This window comes from Centroberyx gerrardi, chromosome 20, assembly GCF_048128805.1.
Source record: "Centroberyx gerrardi isolate f3 chromosome 20, fCenGer3.hap1.cur.20231027, whole genome shotgun sequence".
Classification (NCBI taxonomy): Eukaryota; Metazoa; Chordata; class Actinopteri; order Beryciformes; family Berycidae; genus Centroberyx; species Centroberyx gerrardi.
The window spans coordinates 22,820,091-22,846,657 of record NC_136016.1 but is presented as its reverse complement, the minus strand read 5'-3'; the positions used below and the strand labels follow the sequence as shown (position 1 = coordinate 22,846,657).

Sequence of the window (26,567 nt, the reverse complement as noted above, 5' to 3'; positions counted from 1 at the left end):
CAGGAGTTTCTGTGTTTTTCATTGCGTGTGTGTGTGTGTGTGCGTTTTGAAGGTGTGTGTGTGTGTGATGTGGGTCTGCGGCACTTCTCCCTGGAATGAGCGTGTCGGACGAGGAGGGGGATCTGGAGAGCTGGGGCTGGACTGACCTGTGTGTATCAGCTTTTTAACTCTCTTACTTTTCACTCCTGTCTTCTTCTGCTGTTTTCCTGCCTTTGTGTCTGTTAGTGTTCGCTCACCTTGCCGCATGTCGGTTGTGTTTAATCAGAGTTTTTTTAGGGCTGTGTGGAGCCGCTGTGTGTTTCTGCACCTGATAAGGATACAGGGATTTGTTTTGTTCAGCAGTGTTGTAATAAGACTTACAGACCGCCAGCTGCACTGACCGGCTTTTCACCAGGCTGGGAAGAGCTGAAAGTGTTACTGAGCTGAAGTTTTACCTCAGTAGAAGTTAAATTATTGGTGTTAACACTGACGGGAGTACAAAGTAAAAAGTAGCTCAATTAATACGTACGTTCTAGTGCTGAAATGATTGGTCAAGTAGTCGATCAACAGAAAATGAATCAATTATAATTCTGATAATCGATTTAATCTTTTTAGTCATTTATCAAGTAAAAATACCAAACATTTCTCTGGTTACAGCTTCACAGATGCTCAGATTTGCAGATTTGCTAGGCTAAATGATTAATTGATTAATCAGAAAAATAATCGATTATTCAACAATGAATATAATTGTTAGTTGCAGCCCTAATTGGTGTTAACTGACTTCAGTAAAAGTAAAAAGTATCTCAAAAGTTACGGAGTTTGTTTTTGTTTTTTCAAAAGAGAACATGGTCACATATTACCTTTCCTTTGCAATACTAAAGAGAGTACGAGAGGACAGAGTTCAAACTAGCTTCTGTTAATTAAAAAGCTAAAGATTAAATAAAGTGCATGAATCAGTTTCTGATGCAATGCTTACGGACGATGCACAAAATTTGTACTCTGTAACGGATGTGATTGAAGTGTAATGAGGTGCAATAATTCAGTCAAAACATACAAAATTTTGAATTCAAATATAGAAGTACACAAAACACTTACTCAATTTACAGTAATGAGAGTAAATGTAATTTGCTCCTTCCAGATTTGTCTCTTCACACATTTCTTACAAGTATGGAAAGTCGGCCTAAATGCGACACCCAGTTCACTCCCAGGTTTACTTCTGATTTCTGCCGTGTGTGTGTGTGTGTGTGTGTGTGCGATGCGTCAGCTGGCTCCAAAGGTCAGCTGAGAGAGAGAGAGAGTTTGATTGTTGCTTCAGATATTGCAGTTGTTGCTGTTGGGGTGAGACAGATCAGTCTGACAAACTGGACTGTTTTCTAATCTGAGCCAGATCTGATCAAGCTGTAATACCAGGGTCACTTACTGTGTGTGTGTGTGTGTGTGTGTGTGTGTGTGTGTGTGTGTGTGTGTGTGTGTGTGTGTGTGTGTGTGTGTGTGTGTGTGTGTGTGTTTCATTGGATGCCAGGCCGGTAGATTTTGATCCTCTTGCTTCCTGCTGTAAAGTTTCCTTGTTCTTCTTCTTCTCTGTGTTGTTGTTGTTGTTGTTGTTGTTGTTGTTCTTCTTCTTCTTCTTCTGTTTCTTCTGCTTCCTTTTCTGCTTCTTCTTCTGCTTCTTCCTCTGTTTCTTCTGCTTCTGGTTCTTCTTCTGCTTCTTCTGTTTCTTCTGCTTCTGCTTCTAGTTCTTTTATTTCTTCTGCTTCTTCTTCTGATGTTTCTGCTTCTGCTGCGTCTGCTTTTTCTTCTGCTTCTTCTTCTGATGTTTCTTCTTCTGCTGCGTCTGCTTTTTCTTCTGCTTCTTCTTCTGATGTTTCTGCTTCTGCTGCGTCTGCTTTTTCTTCTGCTTCTGTTTCTTCTGCTTGTTCTTCTTCCTCTTATTCTTCCTCTTCCTCCTTCCTGTCCCCTGCTGTGGTGTTTGTTGTCAGTAGGATATTTCAGGCTCTTTCCTGCTCCTGGTTTGGGACAGAGCGCTCTGGGGAAAACAACACCTGTGCTTACAATCAGAGCACAAAACTACATTCAGTTCAGCTTGAACTTAATTCATCCCACACGGGGAAACTTAAAGGAAACAAATGAAAAGGCACAAACATTAAAAACAAGACAGAGAATAAATATATCTCAGAACGGAAAGAGAAAGGAACGGGCAGGTCACCAGATTGTCAGTTACTCATTTGCATATCTGTGCTGTTTAAAGTGCAGAGGTCAGCAGTCATATCCATAAAGCTGAAATTATAATAGTTTACAGTTGTTATGTGTTGGAAATCTCATGATTCTTATTTAGGTTTTATTGATTCTGGTACAAAGGTGTTTTTCCTTTGATATTTCTCATCATGTGATGTTGCCAGAGTGTTACTTCTGTCTTTCTGATTGATAATTGCAAACCAGGTAATAAAAGAAAAAGATAATATACTCTCAATAAAAACAAGGTGCAGGATAAGATTTCCTCGGGTCTGGACAATCCTTAAGGTTTGTGAATTTGAGAAAAATAAAATAAGGCCTTAAACGTTCTTGATAATGAATCTCTCCCCCCCCCTTCTCTCCCTCTCTTTCCTTTCCTTCTCCTTTCTTCCTCCTTCTCCTCCCCTTCCTCCCCCTCTTACTTTCTCTTCTTCCCTTCCTCTTCCTTCTCCTATCTCTCTTCTCCCCCTCCTTCCCCTCGTCCTTCCTTCTCCTCTCCTCTTCTGCCCTTTGTCTTCCTTCCTCTTCCTCCTCCTCCTGTGTTCTTCCTACTTCTCCCCTTTCCCTTCCTCTCCTCCTCCTTCCTTCTTTTCTCCTTCTTCTCCCCCTCCTCCTCCTCTTCTTTCCCTCACCCCCTCTTTTGCCCTCTGTCTTCCTCCTTACGTTTTCTTCCTACTTCTCCCCTTTCCCTTCCTGTCTTCCTCCTTCACCCCCTCTCTTCCTCCTCTTCTCTCCTCCTCTCTTTCTCCTCTCTCCTCCTCTCTCCCCTCTCTTCTTCTTCCTCCTTCCCTTTCTTCTCCCTTTCCTCCTTCCTTCCTCCTCCTCTTTCCTCTCTGCTCCTCCTCTTCCTCCTTTCTTCCTCCTCCTCTCTCCTCCCCTCTCCTCCTCCTCCTCTTCTCTCTTCCTCCTCTTCTCTCCTCCTCCTCCTCTTCCTCCTCCTCTTCTCTCCTCCCCCTCTTCCTCTTCCTCTCTCCTCTTCTCTCCTCCTCCTCCTGTTCTCTCTTCCTCCTCTTCTCTCCTCCCCCTCTTCCTCCCCTCTCCTCCTCCCCCTCTTCTCTCCTCCTCCTCCTCTTCCTCCTCCTCTTCTCTCCTCCCCTCTTCCTCCTCCTCTCTCCTCTTCTCTCCTCCTCCTCTTCTCTCCTCCTCTTCCTCCTCTTCTCTCCTCCCCCTCTTCTTCCTCTCTCCTCCTCCCCCCTCCTCCTCCTCCTCTTCTCTCCTCCTCCTCTTCTCTCCTCCTCTTCCTCCTCCTCTTCTCTCCTCCCCCTCTTCCTCCTCTCTCCTCCTCCCCTCTCCTCCTCCTCCTCTTCTCTCCTCCTCTTCCTCCTCCTCTTCTCTCCTCCCCCTCTTCCTCCTCCTCTCTCCTCCTCCTCCTCTTCTCTCTTCCTCCTCTCTCCTCCTCCCCTCTTCTTCTCCTCCTCTTCTCTCTCCTCCCCTCTCCTCTCTCCTCTCCTCCTCTCCTCCTCTTCTCTCCTCCTCCCCCTCTCCTCCTCCAGCTCCAGTTACTCCTCTGCGGTGTTGGACAGTGAGAAGGAGCAGCAGATCGTCCCGTCTCTCCTCTCTCCCATCATGTCCAGACGCAGCCTGCGGCTCCACCCCGCCGCTCCCTTCGGAGACGACGGCCTGCTGGACCGCAGCCTGCCGTGCAGCAGCGCCTCCTTCAGCGCCGGAGGAGCCGCGCACAGGAACGCCAGGTAACTTAAAGTGATGTTGAACCCTGGTAGTGTCTTGGGTTGTGTATCTTCCTCCATGATAAAACCTCAAAATCTGTGATTCTCTGTTATCTGTTGCTCCAGTAGAAGAGATTGGAGAATTGTGTTTTTTTTCTTATTTGACAATTTCAGAGTTTTTAAATAAAATTTGCTTGCTATCATCAGTTTAGACGACAGAATTGTGCGTCACGATTTCCCAAAATCACCATATCATCACCATATGATTTCACTGAAAGATGATAATATTGAATTATCGCCCAGCCCTAATTGCTATAACACAACTTTGCATCTTTTTTAAGTCTAACCCTTTTTTTTTTCTTAAAGCTTAATTGTCCTCTCATTGGTCTTGTTTTTCACTCCATCTCCTCCCTCTCTGACTCCTTCTCTCCACCACCTCTCCCCTCGCTCTCCTGCAGGTCGTTGACGTCCCGTCGCTCCCAGCAGCACTCTGTCTCCTGCTCCCAGTCGCTCCTCCTCCAGACGCCCCGCCGGCCGGCCGGCCCGTCGCTGCACAACAGCAGCCTGCACAGCGTGGCGTCCGACGCCTCGCTGCTCTCCTCCATGCTGGACGAGTCCACCATCCAGGAGAGGACGCTGGTCGACGGCTTCTGGGGTGAGGAGCTTCGGTTTCCATCCGATAATGTGTGTAATGAGTGTGCTCTTCATACAGCTGGGTCTCTTGTGTTCGCTCAGCTTCAGGGCTCTTATACAGGTCTGGAAGGTTTGGAAAAGTATGGGAAATTAATCTGAAACCTTCCAGGTCTAGAAAAGTATGTGAAATTAATCTGAAAACTTCCAGGTCTAGAAAAGTATGGGAATTAATCTGAAAACTTCCAGGTCTAGAAAAGTATGGGAAATTAATCTGAAAACCTCCAGGTCTAGAAAAGTATGGGAAATGAATCTGAAAACTTCCAGGTCTAGAAAAGTATGGGAAATTAATCTGAAACCTTCCAGGTCTAGAAAAGTATGGGAAATTAATCAGAAAACGTCCAGGTCTACAAAAGTATGGGAAATTAATCTGAAAACTTCCAGGTCTAGAAAAGTATGGGAATTGCACAAAGTCTAGAAAAATATGGAGAGATATCATTATTGAGTCTGTGTACAAATAAGAGAATAAGACACATTTTACATAGCTTTAGCCCCACTGTCATTTCCCATATTGGGATATTTGTTGTTATTAAGAATAATCATTAGAGTGATATGGCCAAGATGATGTCATATATCAACATCATCAGCATCATGTTGAACAGCAACCAAAAACTTCAAATCCAGTCCAGGTCTGGAAGAAGAACATTTGAAAGGGAAAATGTATGGCTGTGTGTTGGTGTTTTTGTATATGTGAGAAATATACACAGATTTATTTAACACTACAAATGCCAATGGGTTTTAACCGATGAGGAGGCCAACAATCCATTCATTTAAGGGAGAAAATATAACTATTTCCTTGCGTGACTGAACAACGGCAGTCTGTATACTGCACTCTGCTTTTCTAAGACTGAAATAAACCACGAGGAGCGCAGAAGAAATCCGTGAGGAATTGGAGAAGGGAAGGCAGAGAGAAAACCTGAGCTCCACAAATACCTCTGTTCAGAAGAGTTTAGTCCTAAACTCATTACAGGACACCTGAGCAGCACAGTCAGTATAATAGTGGGTAAAAAAAAAACGTCTATTCAGGCACAGGAGAGAGGATCCTGGTCGACAGGTTATTTTGGTTCGCTTATGGAAACTGGACATTTTATAAAGCCGGTGAAGCACAGGCCCATGTTTTTGCACAGTATGAAATTTGGATGGGCAAAGTTTCCTGGTGCTGTTGGGGTAGAAATACCTCTCAAAATGCATTATAATGAGAATGTAGCAGAGTGTGTGTGTGTGTGTGTGTGTGTGGCCTGACTGTATTCTTCCTCCTCTGCTGTGCAGGTTTGGACCAGGATGTTGATCCCAAAGGTAAGTTCATGAAAAACAAGATTTATCACCACAGTCACCTGTTGTTGCTGTTTTTGAGATTTTTTTTTTTATAGAGTTTGAAGTTTGACCCTCTTCAAATGCTATCAGCATATAAAAGGCCATTCATTCCAAAATAAACTACTGTTACACAATGATATTTGGTATTATATCAAAACAAGTTGTAATACTTTTTAAAGAATAGTAGTTAACTTAAGTCCTTTAGTTGACAAAATGATAAAACCCTTACAAACTGGATTCTTTACTGCTGGGTTCTTTATTTTAGAGATATTGAATTATGAGCTTCAGGTAATGTTTGTTTGTTTTTATTTTTCCAATATGGATATATAGTCTTCATTTCATGAAAATAATTCACACAAAAAAAATCACCCTTTTGTAGATGAATGGTTTTCATCTACAAAATAGTACTATAGTAAAATAGTTCTAAAGTAGTATATAAATTGTATGTTGCATCATTCTAGATAATAATAATGTAGAGTATTTGTATGTTCATAGAAGTATGAATGTGTTTGTTAATTTAGTTTCCTCCTTCACTGTCACAGAAAGCACCGTCCTGTCGGAGCGCAGCGCGGCTCTGGCCAACAGCACTCTGATTGGCAGCAGAGAGGAGCGCTGCTCCCTGCACCCGGCCCAGACCCAGACCTCCACCCTCAACCAGCACTACTGCAGAGACTGCGACCCGCACTCCGTCAGGAAGGAGGCTCTCACCAGCCACTACCCTTCCTCCAGATACACCGCCTCCTCCTCCTTCTCTGCCGGGGCGGGGGGGGCGGGGCGCTCTGCGGCTGGAGACCCGGGACCTTCAACCATCTACTGCAGGGACAAGAGCCGCAGGAGCAAGACGGGTGAGACACCGGACATGATGATGGTTGTTTTGATGTAGAAGTGTGACATAAAAGCTGCTAGTGCCCAAACACGCTGTACAGTTGGGCTGCGTTCACACCCAGCATGTTCGGAGCGGTTCATTCAAACTCTGCAGTTAGTTTGTCCAGGTGAGAACGATGACCTTTGAACTCTGGTGGCACCAAATAACGGCACCGAGAGTCTCAGTCCTCTAACAAGAGAACTGCGGTGCGGTTCGTTAATCCGACCAACTACAGGAATCATCCACAAAACACAAGGCTTTGAAAGGTCAGCTGTAAACTGGGTGAAAGTTTTGAATAATTTGAACTTTAAGCGCAAAATTTGGAGCGTTGCACAACACTAAAGATCTTTCAAGTGGGTGCCACCACTCTCTCATAGGGAAAACGATCTTTGCATAAAGCTTTTTTTTCCAGTGATCATGTGTACCGGCCTTCAAATAGGAAAGAGCTAGGAAAGGAGCTGAGGAGAGGTAGACATTATTTATTTTTTTACGTCAAAACAAGAGTGTGTTGGAGCAAGTAGAAGACATTGGAGAAGGGGATGTGGTTCAGAGGGGGGAGAGGGGGGATGTGAAGTAACTGAACTCCTCTCTCAGCAGGTTTGTGGGGCGCTGGTGTCAGTGTGAGCAGGAGGGCAGCAGCCTCCGTGGTTTGCCTCCTCACTCTGCTCTACCAACACACACTGCTGAAGAAACACCACGATGCTGCAGGTAGCAGCTCAGTCCGGGCCTGGCTGGCTCCTCTGACCTCTGTCTCCACACTGATTCTGTTTCCTGTTTCCAGCACACTCTTAAATATACTAACCTGCACATGGCAGCAGGGTGGGAAACTAACTCCAGCCACCAGCCAAGTGCTTTTCATTTTTACATTTCTGTGGCTGGGAGGTTTGTCCGCTGTGGTTTGGTGAACTTTTTCTACTCTAAAATTATAGCTGGCTGATACAATTTTGAAAACAACTGGTTATGGCGAGCTGTTTTAACATTTATTAACGTGACCTGATTCACATTACAGATATGTGTAATTCATTAACGACTAGTTAAAATGATAATTTAAGATATCTCTAATTACATTTTGACTAATATGATTGAAGTTATTTTTGCCATTTAAGTTGTATGGAAACTCCAATTAAAGATATCTACAATTCAGTTTTGACTATCTGAAATGTGAATTGCAGATATCTCCATTGAAATTATGCCTAGTCATAACTCAAATTCAACATATATTCACTTAAGTTCTGACTAGTCATAATTTCAATTAAAGATATCTTTAATTCCTCATGATTAAAGATATCTAAATTATCTTTTTTGATGTCTGAAACTAAGACATGGCTAGTCAAAATACAATTGTGGATACAGTATCTTGGAACTGGAGTTATGTCAAAAATAAAGTGGAGATATCTCAGATTGGAGTTCTTACTAGTCAAAAGTCTGTCATGAAAGGAATTATGATTAGAATCACCATTCTGTCACATTCTAATTATGACTAGTCAAGTTGCATTTGTCGATATCTATAATGTAATTATGGATTTCCAACCGCAACCATTTTATTTTAAAACGGCTCGCCATAACTGGTGAATTTTGGAATAAACCTGTCGCTGTGGCTGATGGACAAAAAGTTCGTTTCCTGCCCTGCTTTGCCCCGTTTTTCTGTCACTTTCTTAAAGGGCGAGCATGCAGGGATACGGTACAACTACATAACATGACAACTTTCTCTGTTATTCTTCTATTAATGCCACTGACCAAATGTTTTCCCCTGCAGACTGCAACTGTAGCTCTGTCTAACATCTAGCTCTGTCTAACATATTTTGAATAAGGCGGCGGCCACACTGATCCATCAGAAAACTGACAGAATCGTTGGCTTTGCTCATGACGGAGCTGCTTGATAGAAAACAGAAGAAACAGACTCTACAGTATAAATTCAATAAGAAACTGAGCTGGAAAACCTCCACAACACTCCACCAGGCTTTCTCTGTTTTATCTTTGTTTTGGTTGGACTGTCGTCTCTGTGTTCGCCGCTAATTTATCCAGAACAAACATAGGAACGCCTCTGATTGGCTGAACGGACAGTGACGTCCGTCCAGAGAAAGTTGAAATGAAATAAATGGAGTCGGACAGACACAACTGATCAGTGTGGCCGCTGCCTAAAACCTGTGAAAATGTCTCTCACTGTAGTGCAAAGTAGAGTAAAAGTCTGCATCTGAAATCACAACCTGGGATTCTTATATCTGAACAGAGTTTCTTAGACTTACTGAGTTGGTGCCAATGCATAGACCTATTTATTTACTTTTCTTTAAATTGAATTCAATGGTACTTCCCTCCTCCAGGTGTGCTGCAGTCGCTGCTGGACTCCTTCCTGCCCTGTGGCAGGAGGGCTGCAGCCTCCGTCTGGTTTCTACTGACTCGGGTCTTCCAGGCCGGTCTAACTCTCACCACACAGCTTCCCCTGCTCAGCTGGAACAACAAGGCCAAGACAGAGGCTGATACCGGCAGTGGAAAAGTGGTTAATGGAGGTATTTGGAGAGAGTCTGCATATTATGACGACTCCTTCATTTTCACTCGGGTGTGCACCTGAAGTTGGGATTACTTACTTCTGCTGTTGGACCCATCAGACATACTGTGAATGACTAACATCACCTTTTTCTGCTTTAGCATCATAACTTTTTAGTTGTTGATTCATTCTTGTCTGGTATTATTTAACACAGCTTTCTTTCTCTTGCTCTTCTGCACCTTCTGTAGGGATTGTGGTTATGATTTTGGACATTTTGACAGACTTCTAGTTTGTTTTTTACAGTTCACCATTCTTCCAACAGTCTCTTCCTAACTGCACTGCATGTGAGCGTCTGTACCATGTATCTTTCTGTGTCAGGCTGCGTTCACACCCAGCATGTTCTGGTCGGTTTTATTCAAACTCTGCAGCGTTTCCTCCTTTTTAGTTCAAAGGTCATCGTTCTCACCTGGACAAACCAACTGAACTCTGGTGGCACCAAAGAGTCTCAGTCCTCTAACACGAGAACTGCGGTGCGGTTCATTAGGAGTGAGAATGTAATCCAGGCAACTACAGGAAACCACCCCGAAACATGAGGGATTATGGGTAGAATGAGGCGGTTGCGGTTCCTCATGCTTGGAAAGCCTAGCAGAACAAAATAAAGTCTGGAGTGATGCTCATATTCAGCTATTTCTGCATGTGTTCACCATAGAAGAAGACCAAATAAATCAAACTAGGTGTGATTTCAACAGGTCTCCTCACCAAACAAATTCCTGCACATCTATTGGCTGAAATAGAGATTTTAATTATTAATTATTCCCTTTGTTGTTTATGTGTTTTTCCGCCGTCACTCGTCACCTCACAGCACCCACCTGCCGTATTTCCCTCCCAAACAAATGGGCCGCCGCCCTTCGCTTTGGCTGTTGCCATGGTAAAATGCAAATGCCCCCCCCCCCCCCCCCCCCCTCTCTCTCTCTCTCTTTCCCTTCAGTCGCTCTGTTCATCCTCAGCTCAGAGGAAGGAAGTGGAGAAGTGATTGTGTGAACGTCTCGCAGAAACTTTATCGCTGATACCGGCGATTCCTGACTTTCCCTGTGTCTTCTGTGTTTCAGCTCACTCCAGTTACTGCGGAGTCATGAACCTGAAGGAGGCGGGGGCCAACGAGAAGCTGCTCGGCCTGAACGGATCTCTGTGTGAGTGTTATGGGAGAGACACACACACACACACACCCCTCCATCGTATGTTGTCTAAACAGGACATGTGTAGGGAACTGGAAGCTGCTGCACCTGCCACATACTGTCACATTTTAAAATCATGACTTTCTCTGTTATTATTAAGGGAAAATGGGAATATAGAGAAGTGTATACGATCCTCATAATTTCAAATTATTCCCTTGTTTGCATATTTCTTGCCCTCTCTGTTAAAGCAATTGTAGGAAGGTTTTATTAGTTGATATTTTGTTTGAATTCAGCAAAAGTAATCCCCATGTTGGATGAATATAAATGAGTGAGATAGGTGAGAATCTCAGCAGTGTTGATAGCGTCATTGTGCTGCTATTTGCTTCCAATGTAAATTCGGAGGCTCGGGGCATCTGACCAATTGAGGTAAACTCCTCTGACAAGTGGGAGTGAAACCCTGCTGCTCCAATCAGCTGCTGCTTCATCTTCCTGGTTTCCTTCAAACTTACCTGACGCAGCTTTAAATTCTGCTGTGTTCAGATTAAAACCTCTGCAGACGGCTACACAGGAGGAAAATCAACAACAGGAGCACAAGTCCAACCACAAAAATATTTTAGAAGTACCACTGTAGCATCACAGTGTCTCCATTAAATGTTTTTAATTGTTCTCTAAACGGATCCGAAATGAACACCCGCCAAGCTCCAGATGCTGGTAAAATTTTGAAAAACAAACTTGATCCATTATGTTAGTGAGGGAGGTTTAAAATAGCACACAGTACTTATGCATGAAATAGCACTGACAACAGGTTGGGTGACATATTTTGAAGAGAAATATATATTAGCTATTTTTGCTAGTAAAAGTTTACCAGCTCTTGGCAGATGAGCCAAAAAGTTAATTTGGGACACTGTTCTCTGTCTACAAACATTACTTTTAAATGGAGAGAGTGTGGCACCGGCCGTCCATTTGTATGTTAAGATTAAAACGAGGATTAGGTAGGGATTGGACATCAGAACATCTAAAGCAGTGCTGGACTCCAATCCCGGTTGCCTGAGCTCCAGACTCTCACACACATTACACACAGCTTCCCAGTACAATAGGGCTGGGCAATATTGACAAAATCAAATATCACAATATTTTTGACCCAATACCTCGATTTCGATAATGTGACGATATTTTGGGGTTTGACGATTGGTGCTTTTAGACGATATTTACACATGAGAACATTTTTAAGAAACGAGCATTAGCGGGCTGATGTGGATATGATGGAGAAACAGGTCGAGGCGTTCAGTGTTCATTTCACTCTAGAACGCTAGAACAGTCAAATAAGTTCAAAGTAAAGTCCTTTAAGACCAGGAAAAGACAACATTTAAGCTTTATCACGATATTACGATAACCAAAATCCCCAGAGGATCTCTAGTCTGATATCATGATATCTATATTATACGATATATCGCCCAGATCTTCTACTGGTGGACACTTAGCAGCTGTCCTGGGACGGCTGGGGGTTCAGTGCCTCCTCTTGTGAAGGGATGGAAGACTGCGACTCATCCACTTTCCTCACCCAGGTTTTCTCAGCTGGTGCAGGATTTCAACTTGACCTTTTTAGTCCTGAGGCTGTTTCTCCGACATCTAGGCTACCTCCACCCCTTTTGTTTTTTATTTTTAATTATCCGTTTATGTATCCACTCTTCATGCGTCCGTGCATTTTTGTTTTGCGTGTTCTGGCTTCACCATATTGTATTTTAGTTAAATACCTTTTTTATATTCTCCACTTCTACACTGCCGGTGCCAACAGGTGACGACTGCAAGGAGAAACACTCAGAGACGCAAACCGTCACTTCATCTTTATCATCATCATCATCATCATCATGGTCTTCAGTGGCTTCCTACATGTTGGGGTTGATGTGGAGCGCTACTGCTTTCACAGGTTACCTAAAACTACGCAGGATACATTCACATACATACTAATCCTTATTGTTTGGTATCTAAATTGTAATATCCTTTTTTTTTTTTAAAGTCTATATCACTTCTTTGCTTCTCCAGTTTCGTGTGTTTTGTCGCTGGCTCAGAGCGCAGGTTCAGCAGCCTGGCCTGCATCCAGGAAGCTGCTGTCTGCTGTCTGGTCCAGCAGCCAGACTCCAGGTTAACATCATGTCAGCATATAGGCAGCGGCCACACTGATCCGCTGTGTCTGTCCACCTCCGTTCATTTCTTCTTTTTTTTTCATAACTTTATTCAAAGAGTTTTACATTTATATAAACATAAACACACATGAACAAACATACTGAACTCGCACAAACATCCCTACCTCCCCTGGGACCAAGAGCGCACTCAAAAAGGAAGGAACAATGAAATTAGGCAGATTAGCAAACATTTAGGGGAGAGAAAACAAAAAGGAAAAAAAAAAAGTAAAGGAATAAATCCAAAAAAAAAAAGGTCGAATGTATAGACATTAGTTATAGTAGCAATAGGCTAAATAGGAGAAACATCAGTCAGGTGGCATGGTATATCAGAGGGTTAGTTCCTTTACATATTCAATAAATGGGGACCATACTTTAGTAAACTTGTAGTCTTATTTTCTCAAGCTGGAGCGAGGACAACACCTCCTGTATCCATCTCTTGAAGGGGGGGTGTTTGTTTCCAATTCATGAGAATTAATCTGCGTGCTATGAGGCTACTAAATGCTATTGCTTTCTTTTGTGCATTTGTGGCGTGAGTTTCCACTGGTGTTACTCCAAAGATGGTGGTGAGTGGGTTGGGTTCAAGAGGTGTGTTACATAGAACTGAAAGACAGTCGAATACGGAGGACCAGAAATTGACTAGGGAGGGACAGGACCAGAACATGTGGCCTAACGAAACTGGGTTACTGCATCTAGGGCAGGTGGGGTTAACAGATGGGTATGTTTTAGCTAGTCTGTCATTGGAGTAATGTATTCTGTGGAATACCTTGAATTGAATTAACACCGCCGTTCATTTCAATTCATTTTCACTGACAGCTGTCTGTTATCCAGACAGAGCTGATGATGTTCATCCCAGTTCCTGCGTTTGTTGTGGATAAATAGCGGCGAACACAGAGACGACGGTCCGAGCCAATCAGAGTCGTTCCTACGTTTGTTCAAGATAAAAAAACAGAGAAAGCCTGGTGGAGCGTTGGGATGACTGGAGGTTTTCCAGATCAGTTTCTTACTGAATTTATACAGTAGAGTCTGTTTCTTCTGTTTTCTATCAAGCAGCTCCGTTATGAGCAAAGCTTCCTGTTCTTCTGCCTCGTCGCCATGTTGACGCTCAGAACAAACCAAAACACACACACATCTATCAGCAATAATTCTGTTTTGTGATGGATCAGTTTGGCCGCCGTCTTCTTTTTTTTTTTTTTTTTTTTTTTTTTTTTACCTGTGCACCTCCTCCAGACTCCTCCCCCTCAGTCTCCGCCCTGCTTCCTCACTGTGTCTGTCTTCTTCCCCTCAGCATGTTTGTCTGTCTCGCAGCTGCTTGGATTTGGGGCCTCTGTCTGTTGCAGATGTCTAACTTTTTCTTTCTCCTTAAATTTCCTCATCATGAAATAATTTTGGACTGACTGTGTGATTTTGAGTGTTGCCTCAATCTAGTTCTCTTATTCTGAAGTTTGAACGCTTTGTACGCCGACTCTACTGGGTTTGTTTTTGTCAAATTATTGCCTCATCTGCCTTCTTATTGCTTTCTCTCCAGAATACGGATAGATGCAGATTAAAACTGAACTTACCCCTCACAAACTGCATTTAATATATGTGTTGCACTGTGCAGTGGATTTACATTTTGCACTGAATCATGTAAATGCTTTTTCAGTAATCTGGGTGCACACATGCTACTCTTCTAACTGCGTAGATGTCTCTTTGTCTGCAGTCTAACTTGGCGTCGCCTCGTCTCCTCAACTAACTCGATAACCTTCCTCTCGCCTCGCTCCACCTGTCCTCAGCTGGCCAATGGCTTTAATTCTCTAATCCATGATCATGTGCTGAGGTAAACTCCTGTAACCCTCCCTCAACTGCAACTTTCACTAATCCTCTTCTTGTCGTGTGTGTGTGCAGGGAAGGCGATGGGTGACATGGTCAGGTGGTTGGGCAGAAGATGGCATCACCTGGTCGGCTACATGTCGCTCTTCCGTGGCTTCCTCCTGACTCGGCAAGTCTATTTATATAGCTGTTTATTTATTCAATCGGATGTTTCCGTTGACGTTAGGAATCTCTCTTTCGAAGGACACTTGGCCGAGAACGCAGCATCGTGATAAACCCACAGAAGCTGGAGAGAGAAAGATGCAATGGAAGTCACATGAAAGCGAGAGCAAATCAGTTCTTGGGTGTAATTGCTCCAATGGGAAGTAGTCCAAAACCTGAAGGGCAAACCTATTTAAATCTTGACTAAACAAAGCAAACTCAACTCTTTAATGGGCGTTGCTGGAGGATAATCATCATTTATCAGCCTGAACTCAAAAACGGAGACCAGCTTTTTCAGCTTTAAATCATTTTGCAGTGACTTCCATACAGAGGGAGCAGAAAGTACCTAAAGGTCTTCTGTCTAATTCAGTCCTGACCTGAGGGACAGATAACAAAATCAAATCCTGAGACTGTAAAAAGTAATTTACACCAACTTTTTTTTTTAGAGATATAAGAGTACAAATGATCAGGAAGCGGAGCCAGTTGCATAAACTTAGTATAAGACTAGTCTGAGCCTTAGACTGGCTTCTCAGGTTAGACTAGTCTAATCATGACTGTCTGTTGCAGAAATATTAAGACTGACTTCTTCTGAGATAGGAAAGTTAGCCCATCATTTTTAAACCGTTTTTGAACATCTTTCACGGTTTATGCTGTTCACCTTTTCAGTAATTGTTTCCCAAACTCTGTATAGCTTTGCATTCCCACTAAACTGATTACAACTACTAAATAATAAAGTTTTCTCCACATTATACTCCAATAGACAGAAGTTTCCAGCAGTTGAAAAAGGTGTTGATCTTTCGCCGCTAGGTGCAGCTGTTTTGTCCACCATTTTTTCCCTAATAAGACACCCTTCAAGTGTCCTATTTTACCTACAATGCATTGCATGACTGGCTATCGCCAAAGTCAGTCTTACCTTAGTCACTCACAGGTGAGCTTTATGCAACGGGTACATTTAAGTTTCTATAGCAAATCTGACTTGAATTCGAATTTAAATCTAAAACTAGATCTATCTTTATGCAACTGGCAGCAGAACGGGTCACATTTTGTCTCCTGCTCTCCACGACTTAGGAGTCAGCGCAGTACGATTAGTCTGCTGTTGACTGAGCAATACTGAAGACTGAGGGAGGATATTGGTCTGTTTTTAATTTACCGCACTAACTCTCCCCATCGCTCACCTGTCGGTCCTTTGGTTTGTTTCCTGCAGGTTCTTGCCAAACCTGCTGCGACTCCTGCTGGTCCTCCTGCCTCTGCTGCTCCTGCTCAGTAAGTGACAGCAGAGTTTCTTCAGCTTCTGAACGATAACCTCATTACAGCATCACAGGCTTCCTGTAGGGTCTGCTTTGAGATGTGCTCACAGGTTACTTGCTATTCTTTAAGTCACATTACATAAAATAGTTTGTTTTTTTTGTCTGAGTCTAATGCTAAAGATCTAGTTGGCTGATAAAGTGGAGGAAAAAAAGTTAGTTTCCTTCTCTATTCCAGCACCTCTGATAGTCTATCTACTGTGCTCTAGGGTTCGACCAATATGGGGTTTGGAAGGCTGTTTTCGAGACCGATATTTTTACACTGAAGTCGCCAATAGCTGATATTTTGTGCAGATATTCAGTGCATTTTAAATTTGTCCATTTTCATGCCAAAAAATAGTTGCAAGTATTCACTTTTCCCTCGAGAATTTCATTCTTGCTGGGGTGGAAAAGCCTCTGAAACAGCATTTTAGCATGGAGTTAGAGATGGTGACTTGATAACAGCTGAATGTGGAACACCCACTAACACATCATCAGTGTTGGGTGTCAAAAAGCTGAAATTTGCACATGAAATCCAGGAAGAAATCCAACATTATGCGATCTATTGTCAAAATTCATCATAAAATCGCCCTGAACATTGATTAACAGCTGGAAAAAGTGAGTTTAAATGGATAAATAAAATGTGCAAAAAAAAAAAATGTCATGTCAGGTTTTCCAGACTGTTTTTCTGTATTTGTGGTCAGGAGGAACCTGCATCATAGAAAGTGGAGACACTGACTGACTGACTGATATCTGATATTTAATAAAAGGCCAACATCTGCAAACTGATTCATTGTTTTTCTCCCCCTCATGTCCTCGTTCCCCTCCTTCAGGTCTGTGTTGGTGGGGTCCGGCCGGTCTGCTGTCTGTCCTGCCAGCCGTCAACATGACAGACTGGAGGACGGCTCTGCCCGTCTCCAGCCTGCCCAGCCTGTCCTCCGTCTATCCCTTCACCTCCGCCCAGAGCCGGCCTGCAGAGAAACCTGCAGAGGAGTCCAGGGAGGTGCAGAGCTACGTGGAGCCGCCCTTCACTCCTCCTCTGCAGGCTGACACACAGCTAGGAGATGAGGTGGGTCGGGTGTTTCACTGTGGCGAGGCTTATAGACTGCTTTGTCTCTTCTGTGGGCGAAATGTTGTAATTGATGTTGTTTGTGGTTTAGAGCAAGTAAGTACTGAAAGATTTACAGAGGTGTCGTTCCTGGACTGATGCGACCGTCTGTCAGATTTCCATCCATTTTGACAGACAGAAAGTTCAACCCAGCTGAAAATTTTTCTCTTTAACCAATCAGAGTCGTTCCTACGTTTGTTTTGGATAAATAGCGGCGAACACAGAGATGACAGTCCAACCGAAACAAAGATAAAACAGAGAAAGCCTGGTGGAGCGTTGGGATGACTGGAGGTTTTCAGATCAGTTTCTTATTGAATTAAATACAGTAGAGTCTGTTTCTTCTGTTTTCTATCAAGCAGCTCCGTTATGAGCAAAGCTTCCTGTTCTTCTGCCTCGCCGCCATGTTGATGCTCAGAACACACACACATTATCAATAATTCTGTTTTCTGATGGATCAGTTTGGCTTAGGGTACATAGAGGGTCGTTCCTATGCTGGGATGCGATAAAAGAATATTTCCATTTTTTATTATTATACTTACTTATTTTTATCTGTTTCTTTTTCTTTTTTAATGTGATTTTACTAGATAAATGTATTTTTTGTGTTTTATGTGAAGCACATTGAATTTGAATTATGCCATTTCTTTGGTCCTGTTTTATTGATTTTTATTCCATGTTGTGTTATTTCTTCTATTTTTACGTGAAGCATTTTTGAAACCGTTTTATTTTATTCCCTGGCAGGACGAAGCGGTGTCACTGGCGGACTCGGCGCGCCTCCTGCAGCTGGAGCGCAGCCTGTCCGGTCTGTGGGAGCGGGTGGAGGCGGGGGGGCGGCGGGCGGACCAGAGGCACGGCGAGGTGCTGCAGACGTACCGGGACCTCCGGCAGCGGCTCCTCCCCGCCCGCGGCCCCGGGGACGACACCGAGCCGTGGCTGACCGGCCTGCTGGAGCACGGACTGAACCGGCTGAGAGGACAGCTGGACCGGGAGAGGCTGCACCGGGAGCAGGTCAGAAAAAAAACATTTAATTATACGGCTCCTACCGACTGGAACAACTTACCAATTTCTTACACTCTTTAGGTTCATTCATAAATGCTCTTATCACTTTTCTCACGACAGACTCTCCTGTTAATTGTCACGATTAACTGTTGTCATCACATGGGTGTGTGTGTCTAGGTGTTTGGTGTGTGTTGGTGTTTGTTTTCTTTTTTCTATAATAAGAATGTGGAATTTAGCGTGTTTGTGACTATATATTACATTTATTATGTTGTGTGCTGTTATATACTACCTGTAAAATCTCCTTTCTTCTTTGTCAGGACTCCAAAATGAGATGGTGCATCTCAAGGGACTTAACCCAGAAATACATTTCAAATAAATAAATACATTTCAAATTTTGTGGGAGGTTTAAAGGGACATTAATGAATCTTTTAGAGCTGCAACGATTAATCGATTAGTTGTCAACTATTAAATGAATCGCCAACTATTTTGATAATCGATTAATCGGTTTGAGTAATTTTTTAAGAAAAATAAGTCAAAATTCTCTGATTCCAGCTTCTTAAATGTGAATATTTTCTGGTTTCTTTACTCCTCTATGACAGTAAACTGAATATCTTTGGGTTGTGGACAAAACAAGACATTTGAGGACGTCATCTTGGGCTTTGGGAAACACTGATCGACATTTTTTACCATTTTCTGACATTTTATAGTCCAAACAACTAATCGAATAATCGAGAAAATAATCGACAATGAAAATAATCGTTAGTTGCAGCTCTAGAATCTTTCAACCTCTGTCAACCTCGACCTGTATGAATCACAGTAACATTGATAAAACTTTTCTCTGTCCACGATACTTTCTCTGTCCCGCTCCCTCACTCCCTGTCTTTCTCCTCCACCCTCCCGTCTCTCTCTCTCTCTGCCGTGCTGCACCCTCCCGTCTCTCTCTCTCTCTCTCTCTCTCTCTCTCTCTCTCTCTCTCTCTCTCTCTCTCTCTCTCTCTCTCTCTCTCTCTCTCTCTCTCTCTCTCTCTCTCTCTCTGCACCCTCCTCTCTCTCTCTCTCTCTCTCTCTCTCTCTGCACCCTCCTGTCTCTCTCTCTCTCTCTCTCTCTCTGCCTTGCTGCACCCTCCTGTGTCTCTCTCTCTCTCTCTCTCTCTCTGCCTTGCTGCACCCTCCTGTGTCTCTCTCTCTCTGCCTTGCTGCACCCTCCCGTCTCTCTCTCTCTCTCTCTCTCTCTCTCTCTGCCTTGCTGCACCCTCCTGTCTCTCTCTCTCTCTCTCTCTCTGCCTTGCTGCACCCTCCTGTGTCTCTCTCTCTCTCTCTCTGCCTTGCTGCACCCTCCTGTCTCTCTCTCTGTCTCTCTGCCTTGCTGCACCCTCCCGTCTCTCTCTCTCTCTCTCTCTCTCTCTCTCTCTCTCTCTCTCTCTCTCTCTCTCTCTGCCTTGCTGCACCCTCCTGTCTCTCTCTCTCTCTCTCTCTCTCTCTGCCTTGCTGCACCCTCCTGTCTCTCTCTCTCTCTCTCTCTCTCTCTCTCTCTCTCTCTCTCTCTCTCTGCCTTGCTGCACCCTCCTGTCTCTCTCTCTCTCTCTCTCTCTCTCTCTCTCTCTCTCTCTCTCTCTCTCTCTCTCTCTCTCTCTCTCTCTCTCCCTCTCTCTCTGCCTTGCTGCAGACTCAGCAGCAGTATCTGGAGCAGCAGCAGAGCCAAGCTGCTTGTCTGGCTCAACTGGAGCTTCTGCTGCAGGAACTGGCAGCTAAGACCGAGGTACAAGACGTCTGCTTCGTTCAGTAATGTGCCATAACAGCTCAGGATGACTCTTGTTCATTTTACGATAGTTTTTTTGCACTACAATTACAGTACACACTACAATTAGGCTAATTTCCATCAATCAATCGATTATATTTTTGTTTGTGAAGTTGATCTTGCTCTGTTTATCTTCAGGAGGTGCATCAGAGACAAGAAGCTGCTGCAACAGTCACATCTTCAGCCACAACACTTCCAGCTCCAGTCAGGTACCTTCAGCATCTCAGCTTTATCCTCTTCTTGAGGTTTTTTTTTGTGTTGTTTTTGTGTCTTTCTCTCTCTTTTTTCCCACTTTGTTGTTTCTGTCTCTATCCATTTGTATTCTCAGCACCATTGGGGGAAAAGAGGGTTCCAACCCTCAGTGTGTCTTCCACGAACAAAATAAAATAAAGGTTGAATTAAGTTTACAATCAGCTGATGGAGTAGAAATACTCCTAAGGGAATGTTGAGTACATCAAGCCTTCAGTAGTCTTATCCCATATTGTATTGATCCTACTGAATAAAGATTTATCTGGGATGGAAGGCGTTTTGTAGAAATACTACTGTCAGTTTTTCTAATACAGATTATACAGTTTGGAGTTTGAGTGAAGTAACTGATCTGATTGGTGAAAGATGAGTCCCAACCGTGCTGATAATTCACATAAAACATGGCTAACCTGTTATTATATATACATACCAATTTGAAGACAACGTTTCAGACGAACTGTCCACATGCATCGGTAACAATTGTATAAAATAGAGATATAAAAACATATAAAATTGTACAAGAAAGAGAGGATGTTGTCTGTGAATTAGCTGCACCTTAATCTCATAATTTCCCTCTCTGGTGTTACTGGTATACTTTATTCTCTCATTTAGTATTTGCTGTCATTGTTGCCGGTTTTACGATGTTGCAGTAAAGCGCTATGGTCCGTTTGTTTTCCCCCCTCCATCAGTGCCGGTGTGGACCGCGAGTCCCATGATGCCTTGCTGGCGGAGGTTGTGCGGCTGGAGGCGGCTCTGGGCAGCGTCAGGCAGGACCTCCAGGGGCTTACGGGGTGTCGGGACCGCTGTGAGCGACTGGACGGCATTCAGGAGACGGTGAGAGAGAAGACGACAGACACACAGTCTCCATTCACGCTTCATTACTGTTTCCACTGAAGGAGCTGAGACTCTGAAGTTCATTAGTTGTTTTTTTTTTAGCTTTTAACTGTTTTTAAGAGTGATGACTGTGATTCTGGCATCAGTTTAAAGCACAGATTCAGTGTGCCCATCACACAGTAACGCCTCCGTTTTCCATCTTACTTCCAACTTCCCCATGGCAATCATTTTAAGTTTCATCTCATCGTTTGTGTCTCCTCTGTCAGATTTCGGCCCAGGTTTCAGCTCAGGTCCGTGAAGAGCTGCGGTCTTTGTTCTACGGCAACCAGCTGACGACGGGCGGCGAGGCGTCCGGAGACCCGGCCGCCGTGCCGGACTCCTTGCTGCGGTGGCTGTCGGAGCGCTACGTCAGCGGGGCCGACCTCCACGCCGCGCTGGCCTCTCTGGAGCTCGGCATCCTGCGGAACGTCAGCCGGCAGCTGGAGCGGCGCGGCGGAGAGAAGACTTCCTGCACGGAGACGGTGGAGCAGACCGTAGCGCACGCCGCCGGAGCCGCCGGGGCCGCCATGACCCAGGAGGTAGGAGGACTGGAGGGGGGGGGGTCAGGTGTTCTTTCTGGATGCAAGGCTGTCACCTTTAGGGGATAGTTTGCTGTTTTGATCCTGAAATGGGTCTCCCACGTAAATGGTGCAAATTTGATGACAAAATAATTTGGGTATGGTGGAGGGTTGTTTCAGATGAACACTTGTTATATACAGAGTTATCAGAATGGTTATTCAACCAACAGATGACTTGTAAAAAAGATTTACAGATGGTATCAGGCGTCTTACAACCGGAGAAGATCGATTCGACACTCAAAATCATGAATATTGAATTGTCTACTAGTGTTTCTTCCTTTTTTCATCTTTCCTTCTCCCTCCATGTCACACTCTGCTACAACCACCTCCCTCCCTTTGTGAATGCAGCTGTAGTTTATGCTGAATTCATATGAAGGGGGAATATTTGTTGGAGCGACTTGACGGTTCTCTTTGCTGTGCCCTTGTACTATCTGCGGCTGCAGCGGCCCAATTTCCTAATTAAAGGGATGACAGTTAAAAGTTTCATCCGTTATCGTCTTTTGAACATTTTACTTGTCAGTCTCATTCAAATAGTTTTCTTCTGTAGCTGTTAAAAGTTTGAAACTCAGCCTCTTTGTCTGTTCCTCTCTTCCAGGAAATCCATCAGATAGTGAAGAACGCTCTGCGCCTCTTTTCCCAGGACCGGACCGGCCTGGCGGACTACGCTCTGGAGTCTGGAGGTCAGACAAACACAACTCTACATTGGACAGTTGTGTTTTTTACTAAAATAGCTGCAGTCAGAATCATTTTCTCAGCTAATGGGAGTGTTGTGTTATCAGCTAGTCTGGCCGGTCGAGTCGACAAAACCACACCAACCATGACCGTACCTGACCGGTGTTTGGCTACTGGTGATTCTCCAGTAAGGACAGTATTGATGTTTGTTGTTGTTGTTGTTGTTTGTTTGTGTTCCTCCTGCAGGCGGCAGCATCCTGAGCACTCGCTGCTCTGAGACCTACGAGACCAAAACCGCCCTGATGAGTCTGTTCGGCGTTCCGCTCTGGTATTTCTCCCAGTCGCCTCGAGCCGTCATCCAGGTAACAGTCTGCTGTCACACATCAGGTCATCATAACATTTAATACCAACAGGATCTGATGGAGCTGTTCTTTGTGATATTTATAGTAAGTGTCTATATAGAAAATTGGGTTGGATAATAGAGGAAAGGACGTAGGAGGAGAAAAGTTGCAGTTCCTACTGGTCGCCACTAGAGGCTGATAGAGATCATCGTTTAGTAAAAGGACAATTCCAGCCTGTTTTTGTGAGTTTTCCATCTCTAATGTCACTTCTGACAGTTTTTATATTTTAAAATCAGTTTTGCCAAACCTCTCAGGCTCATTCACTCCTACTCAATTCCAAACAACACAGAAAACAACTGGAGACTCCTAATTCAGTCCATCACTGTGAATGAGAAGCAACAATCTGCATCAAAACACTGATATCAGGCTGGAAACTTTTACATTTTGAAGGAAGTTGTAGTCACTGTTTCATATTAGTGCGTCACATTCAGGAATCTGGTTTCTGCTTGTAAACAAACATAATGCTTCTGGGTCTCTACATGTCCGATTTCCGCGTTTTCCTGTCCAAAATAAACCTTTCAAACAATAGCCAAAGTCCTCTGTGGTTACATTAGGTCCCGCCTCCTGTCAATCACAACCCAGTCAAGCCAACAGACAAACCAAAGCGAGACACTTCCTCCAATAGTCTGTGTAAAATGAAACGGAAATTAAAGCTAGATTTTACAGTTACACCTTTAAAATTGCTGCTCTCTTCGTTACTGGGAGTAATATTTATGCAGCTTTTGTTTCCGATATTTCCTTTAAAAAACAACTAAGATGAAGGAAAAATTGAAAATATCTCGTAACATGATAAAAGCACTAGAAACAGTAAGGGAATGAAAACTCTCTCCCCACCCCCCCCCACCCCCCCCTGCAGCCGGACGTCCACCCAGGAAGCTGCTGGGCCTTCAGAGGCTCCACAGGCTACCTGGTGATCCGGCTCTCCATGAGGATCCTCCCCACCGCCTTCTCTCTGGAGCACATCCCCAAAGCCCTGGCACCCAGCGGGACGCTCCGCAGCGCGCCGCGGGACTTCACCGTCTATGTGAGACACACACACACACACACACACACACTAAAATTGCCATTCAGAACCGTTCTTTAACTGCTATCGGAGACGCTTGCTGTAAATGTGTTCTCTGGATATTGTATTTCTCTGTTGGATATAGATCTGTGTTCTATCACTCTGTGTTCTGCTGGTAGGGTCTGGATGATGAGAGCCAGGACAACGGGAAGCTCCTGGGCAGCTACACCTATGAGGAGGATGGAGAGGCGCTGCAGACCTACACAGTCTCTGTAAGTAGACTCTAATACCTGCAGAAATATGCTACATGTTGCTCTTATACCTGTCATTTCTCATGTTCTGGTATTTCAGTTCATACCAGTTAAGAACACATGAAGAAACAGCTGAATATGAGCATCAGTCCAGACTTCATTTTGTTCTGCTAGGCTTTCCAAGCATGAGGAACCGCGTCCGTCTCCTTCTACCCATAATCCCTTGTGTTTTGTGGTGGTTTCCTGTAGTCGGTTGGATTACGTTCTCACCTCCTAATGAACCGCGCTGCAGTTCTTTTGTTAGAGGATTCAGACTGCCAATCCCAAAATCCACCAGCCGCTTTCACTGTGCCTGCCAGCTAGATGTTAAGGATAAAACGGCACCTCCACCACCAGATGATGGTGTGCTACATGCCAACATGGCTGCTGGATTAGCCACAGCCAAAGTTGACTAGCATTCGGCTGGTGACTGGTGTTCATTTCCCACCCTGGTAAAGCAGCTACTCTTTGGTTCACATTTAGATTAAGGATGGGACTATAGGGCTGGGTGATATTGACAAAATCAAATATCACAATATTTTAGACCAAATACCTCGATATCGATAATGTGACGATATTTTGAGGATGAGTATTCGTGCTTTCATGAGATATTTACACGCAAGACATTTTTGAAAATTAGTAATAATCATTAGTATTCAGTAATGTGGATATGACGAGCAGGTAAAGCCAGTCACTGTTCATTTTACTCAGCCAGAACAGGCTGATATGTTCAGAAAATTGTGTCACTTTACTGTAACAGCCTTTAAGACCGAGAAGAAGTGTCATTTAAGTTATTTCACAATATTACTAGGGCTGAACGATTTTGAAAAAATATCTAATTGCGATTATTTTGACTGATATTGCAATTGCGATATGATTTGCGATATTAGAGGGAATGACAATTTTTACATCATTATTCTCATTTTCATTGAAGAACGTATTAAAATGATTATGGTGTGATTTTTGCGGGGATCTGTACCAAACAAAGATGTTTTCTTAAGTCTGTAGAATATGATGTGTAGGCAGGACATCTCTGCAGCACGACAATATTTAATTTAAAATGGTATTTTGACACACATTTCGCCTTTAACAAATATTGCGCCTCCTGCGATTGTAAAATTGCAGTAGGCCATATTGCGATTTCGATAAAATTTTGATTAATTGTTCAGCCCTAAATATTACGATTTCAACCGAAATCCCAGACGATATCTAGTCTCGCATCACGATATCAGTATTATACGATAAACCGCCCAGCTCTAGATGGGACCAGTAAATGATGCTGAGTGTTTGTCTGAACGCCGTCGTGGTTTGGTCCCCCGGCAGGAGGAGAACGACAGAGCGTTCCAGATCGTCGAGGTGCAGGTTCTGTCCAACTGGGGCCACGAGCAGTACACCTGCGTTTACCGCTTCAGAGTGCACGGAAAACCCCGGGACGACTGAGGAGGCGGCCGCCGAACACCGCCGAGGAGGCCGAGGGACGACAGAGGGTTCTGCTCTGCAAACTGTGGGGAGGGGAGAAGGGGAAATGAAGCAGAGAAAGCGGTCGTACGTCGATGTTTCTGTTCGCTGCTGCTCCGTCTGACGGTCGATGTTCTCACAGACTCGTCTCTGCTACCGCCGACTGTTTTTATTTTGTGACTGGAGAGTTGAAGCGCTTCCAGTTTGTTTTCACCGATCAAAACTCTCATCGCCAGACTCTGTTCGAACACTGGAGCTTTGACCTTGTCATATTTTATGTCATTTTTTTAAAATTTATTTATATGTGTATATTTGTGTTTTGTATGTGATTTTCGATTTGTAAAATGTTATAATAAAGATGTGAAATTTTAGTTTTTTTTTGGTCTTTGATTTACTGAAAGTGGAGAGAAAGGCTTTAGGATGGGAGGTGAATTTTTATAACATTTTCCGGGTTTATTTTTTTAATTTTTTTTTATTTATTCTTTTCTATTTTGATTGAGGTTTCCACAATAACTTGCCAATACAGTCCTCCTTTCCTCTAACATCCAAGATAAGTTCACAAGGATGGAAGTAACTAATTACATTTACTCCTGTTACTGTAATGTACTTGTACTTTTTAGAGTATTTTTTTAAAGGCAGTAAGTTTTACTTTAAGTAAGTTTTTCCTGCAGTTTTGTCCTTCAGTCCATTTTAAATCCATCCATCACAGAACAGATTGTGTCTCTCCATCAGCAGCAGAAACTGGATCAACATAAACTGACAAACTGTGGATCCATTCACAGTGAGAAGAGGAATCTGACTTTACTTTGTTTCTGCACTTTATTTTGTCTTTTCTAATGTTTCCAGTGAAAAGAATCTAGTTTGAACTCTGACCTCTCTCCTTTTAGAATCACATGGAAAAGATCACAGCTAACAACGTTCTCTGTTCTAAAGAGGAACTCAGGAACTTTTACTCTGAGGACATTTTAAATCAGACACTTTTTACTTTTACTCAAGTAGATTTTTACACCAGTACTTTTACTTCTACTTCAGTAAAATATCACCAAAGTAACAGTACTTATACTGGAGTAGGGCATTCTCATATCTTTCCACCACCGTTTCTACAAACCAAATTTTTGCACTGGAGACACTTTTTTTTTTTTCAGTATCACTATTTGTTTTCTAGGGGTCTACTGCATTGCTTTGTAAAACAGCTCTCCCTATGTAAATTAATGTGAGTGGACAACACTGAAATAGAACAGATTTGTAGTTTTGCTAACAGC

The 26,567-nt window shown here is 43.6% G+C and overlaps 1 protein-coding gene across 1 annotated transcript in view; it reads left to right on the top strand.

Annotated features, from left to right (window-relative positions):
- Window positions 1-25,676, top strand: part of LOC139922039 (SUN domain-containing protein 1-like) — a 29,290-nt gene extending 3,614 nt beyond the window's left edge. Inside the window, exons 2-20 of the mRNA XM_071912477.2 lie at window positions 3,705-3,902; window positions 4,337-4,533; window positions 5,838-5,864; window positions 6,425-6,727; window positions 9,069-9,254; window positions 10,342-10,422; window positions 14,475-14,568; window positions 15,805-15,863; window positions 16,717-16,952; window positions 17,730-17,996; window positions 19,653-19,745; window positions 19,923-19,993; window positions 20,720-20,864; window positions 21,131-21,442; window positions 22,077-22,161; window positions 22,400-22,515; window positions 23,411-23,578; window positions 23,737-23,829; window positions 25,171-25,676. Coding sequence (XP_071768578.2) covers window positions 3,705-3,902; window positions 4,337-4,533; window positions 5,838-5,864; window positions 6,425-6,727; window positions 9,069-9,254; window positions 10,342-10,422; window positions 14,475-14,568; window positions 15,805-15,863; window positions 16,717-16,952; window positions 17,730-17,996; window positions 19,653-19,745; window positions 19,923-19,993; window positions 20,720-20,864; window positions 21,131-21,442; window positions 22,077-22,161; window positions 22,400-22,515; window positions 23,411-23,578; window positions 23,737-23,829; window positions 25,171-25,287 — 2,848 coding nt within the window. The 3' untranslated portion in view covers window positions 25,288-25,676. The remainder of the gene's footprint in view (window positions 1-3,704; window positions 3,903-4,336; window positions 4,534-5,837; window positions 5,865-6,424; window positions 6,728-9,068; window positions 9,255-10,341; window positions 10,423-14,474; window positions 14,569-15,804; window positions 15,864-16,716; window positions 16,953-17,729; window positions 17,997-19,652; window positions 19,746-19,922; window positions 19,994-20,719; window positions 20,865-21,130; window positions 21,443-22,076; window positions 22,162-22,399; window positions 22,516-23,410; window positions 23,579-23,736; window positions 23,830-25,170) is intronic.
- Window positions 25,677-26,567: the final 891 nt, after the last annotated feature.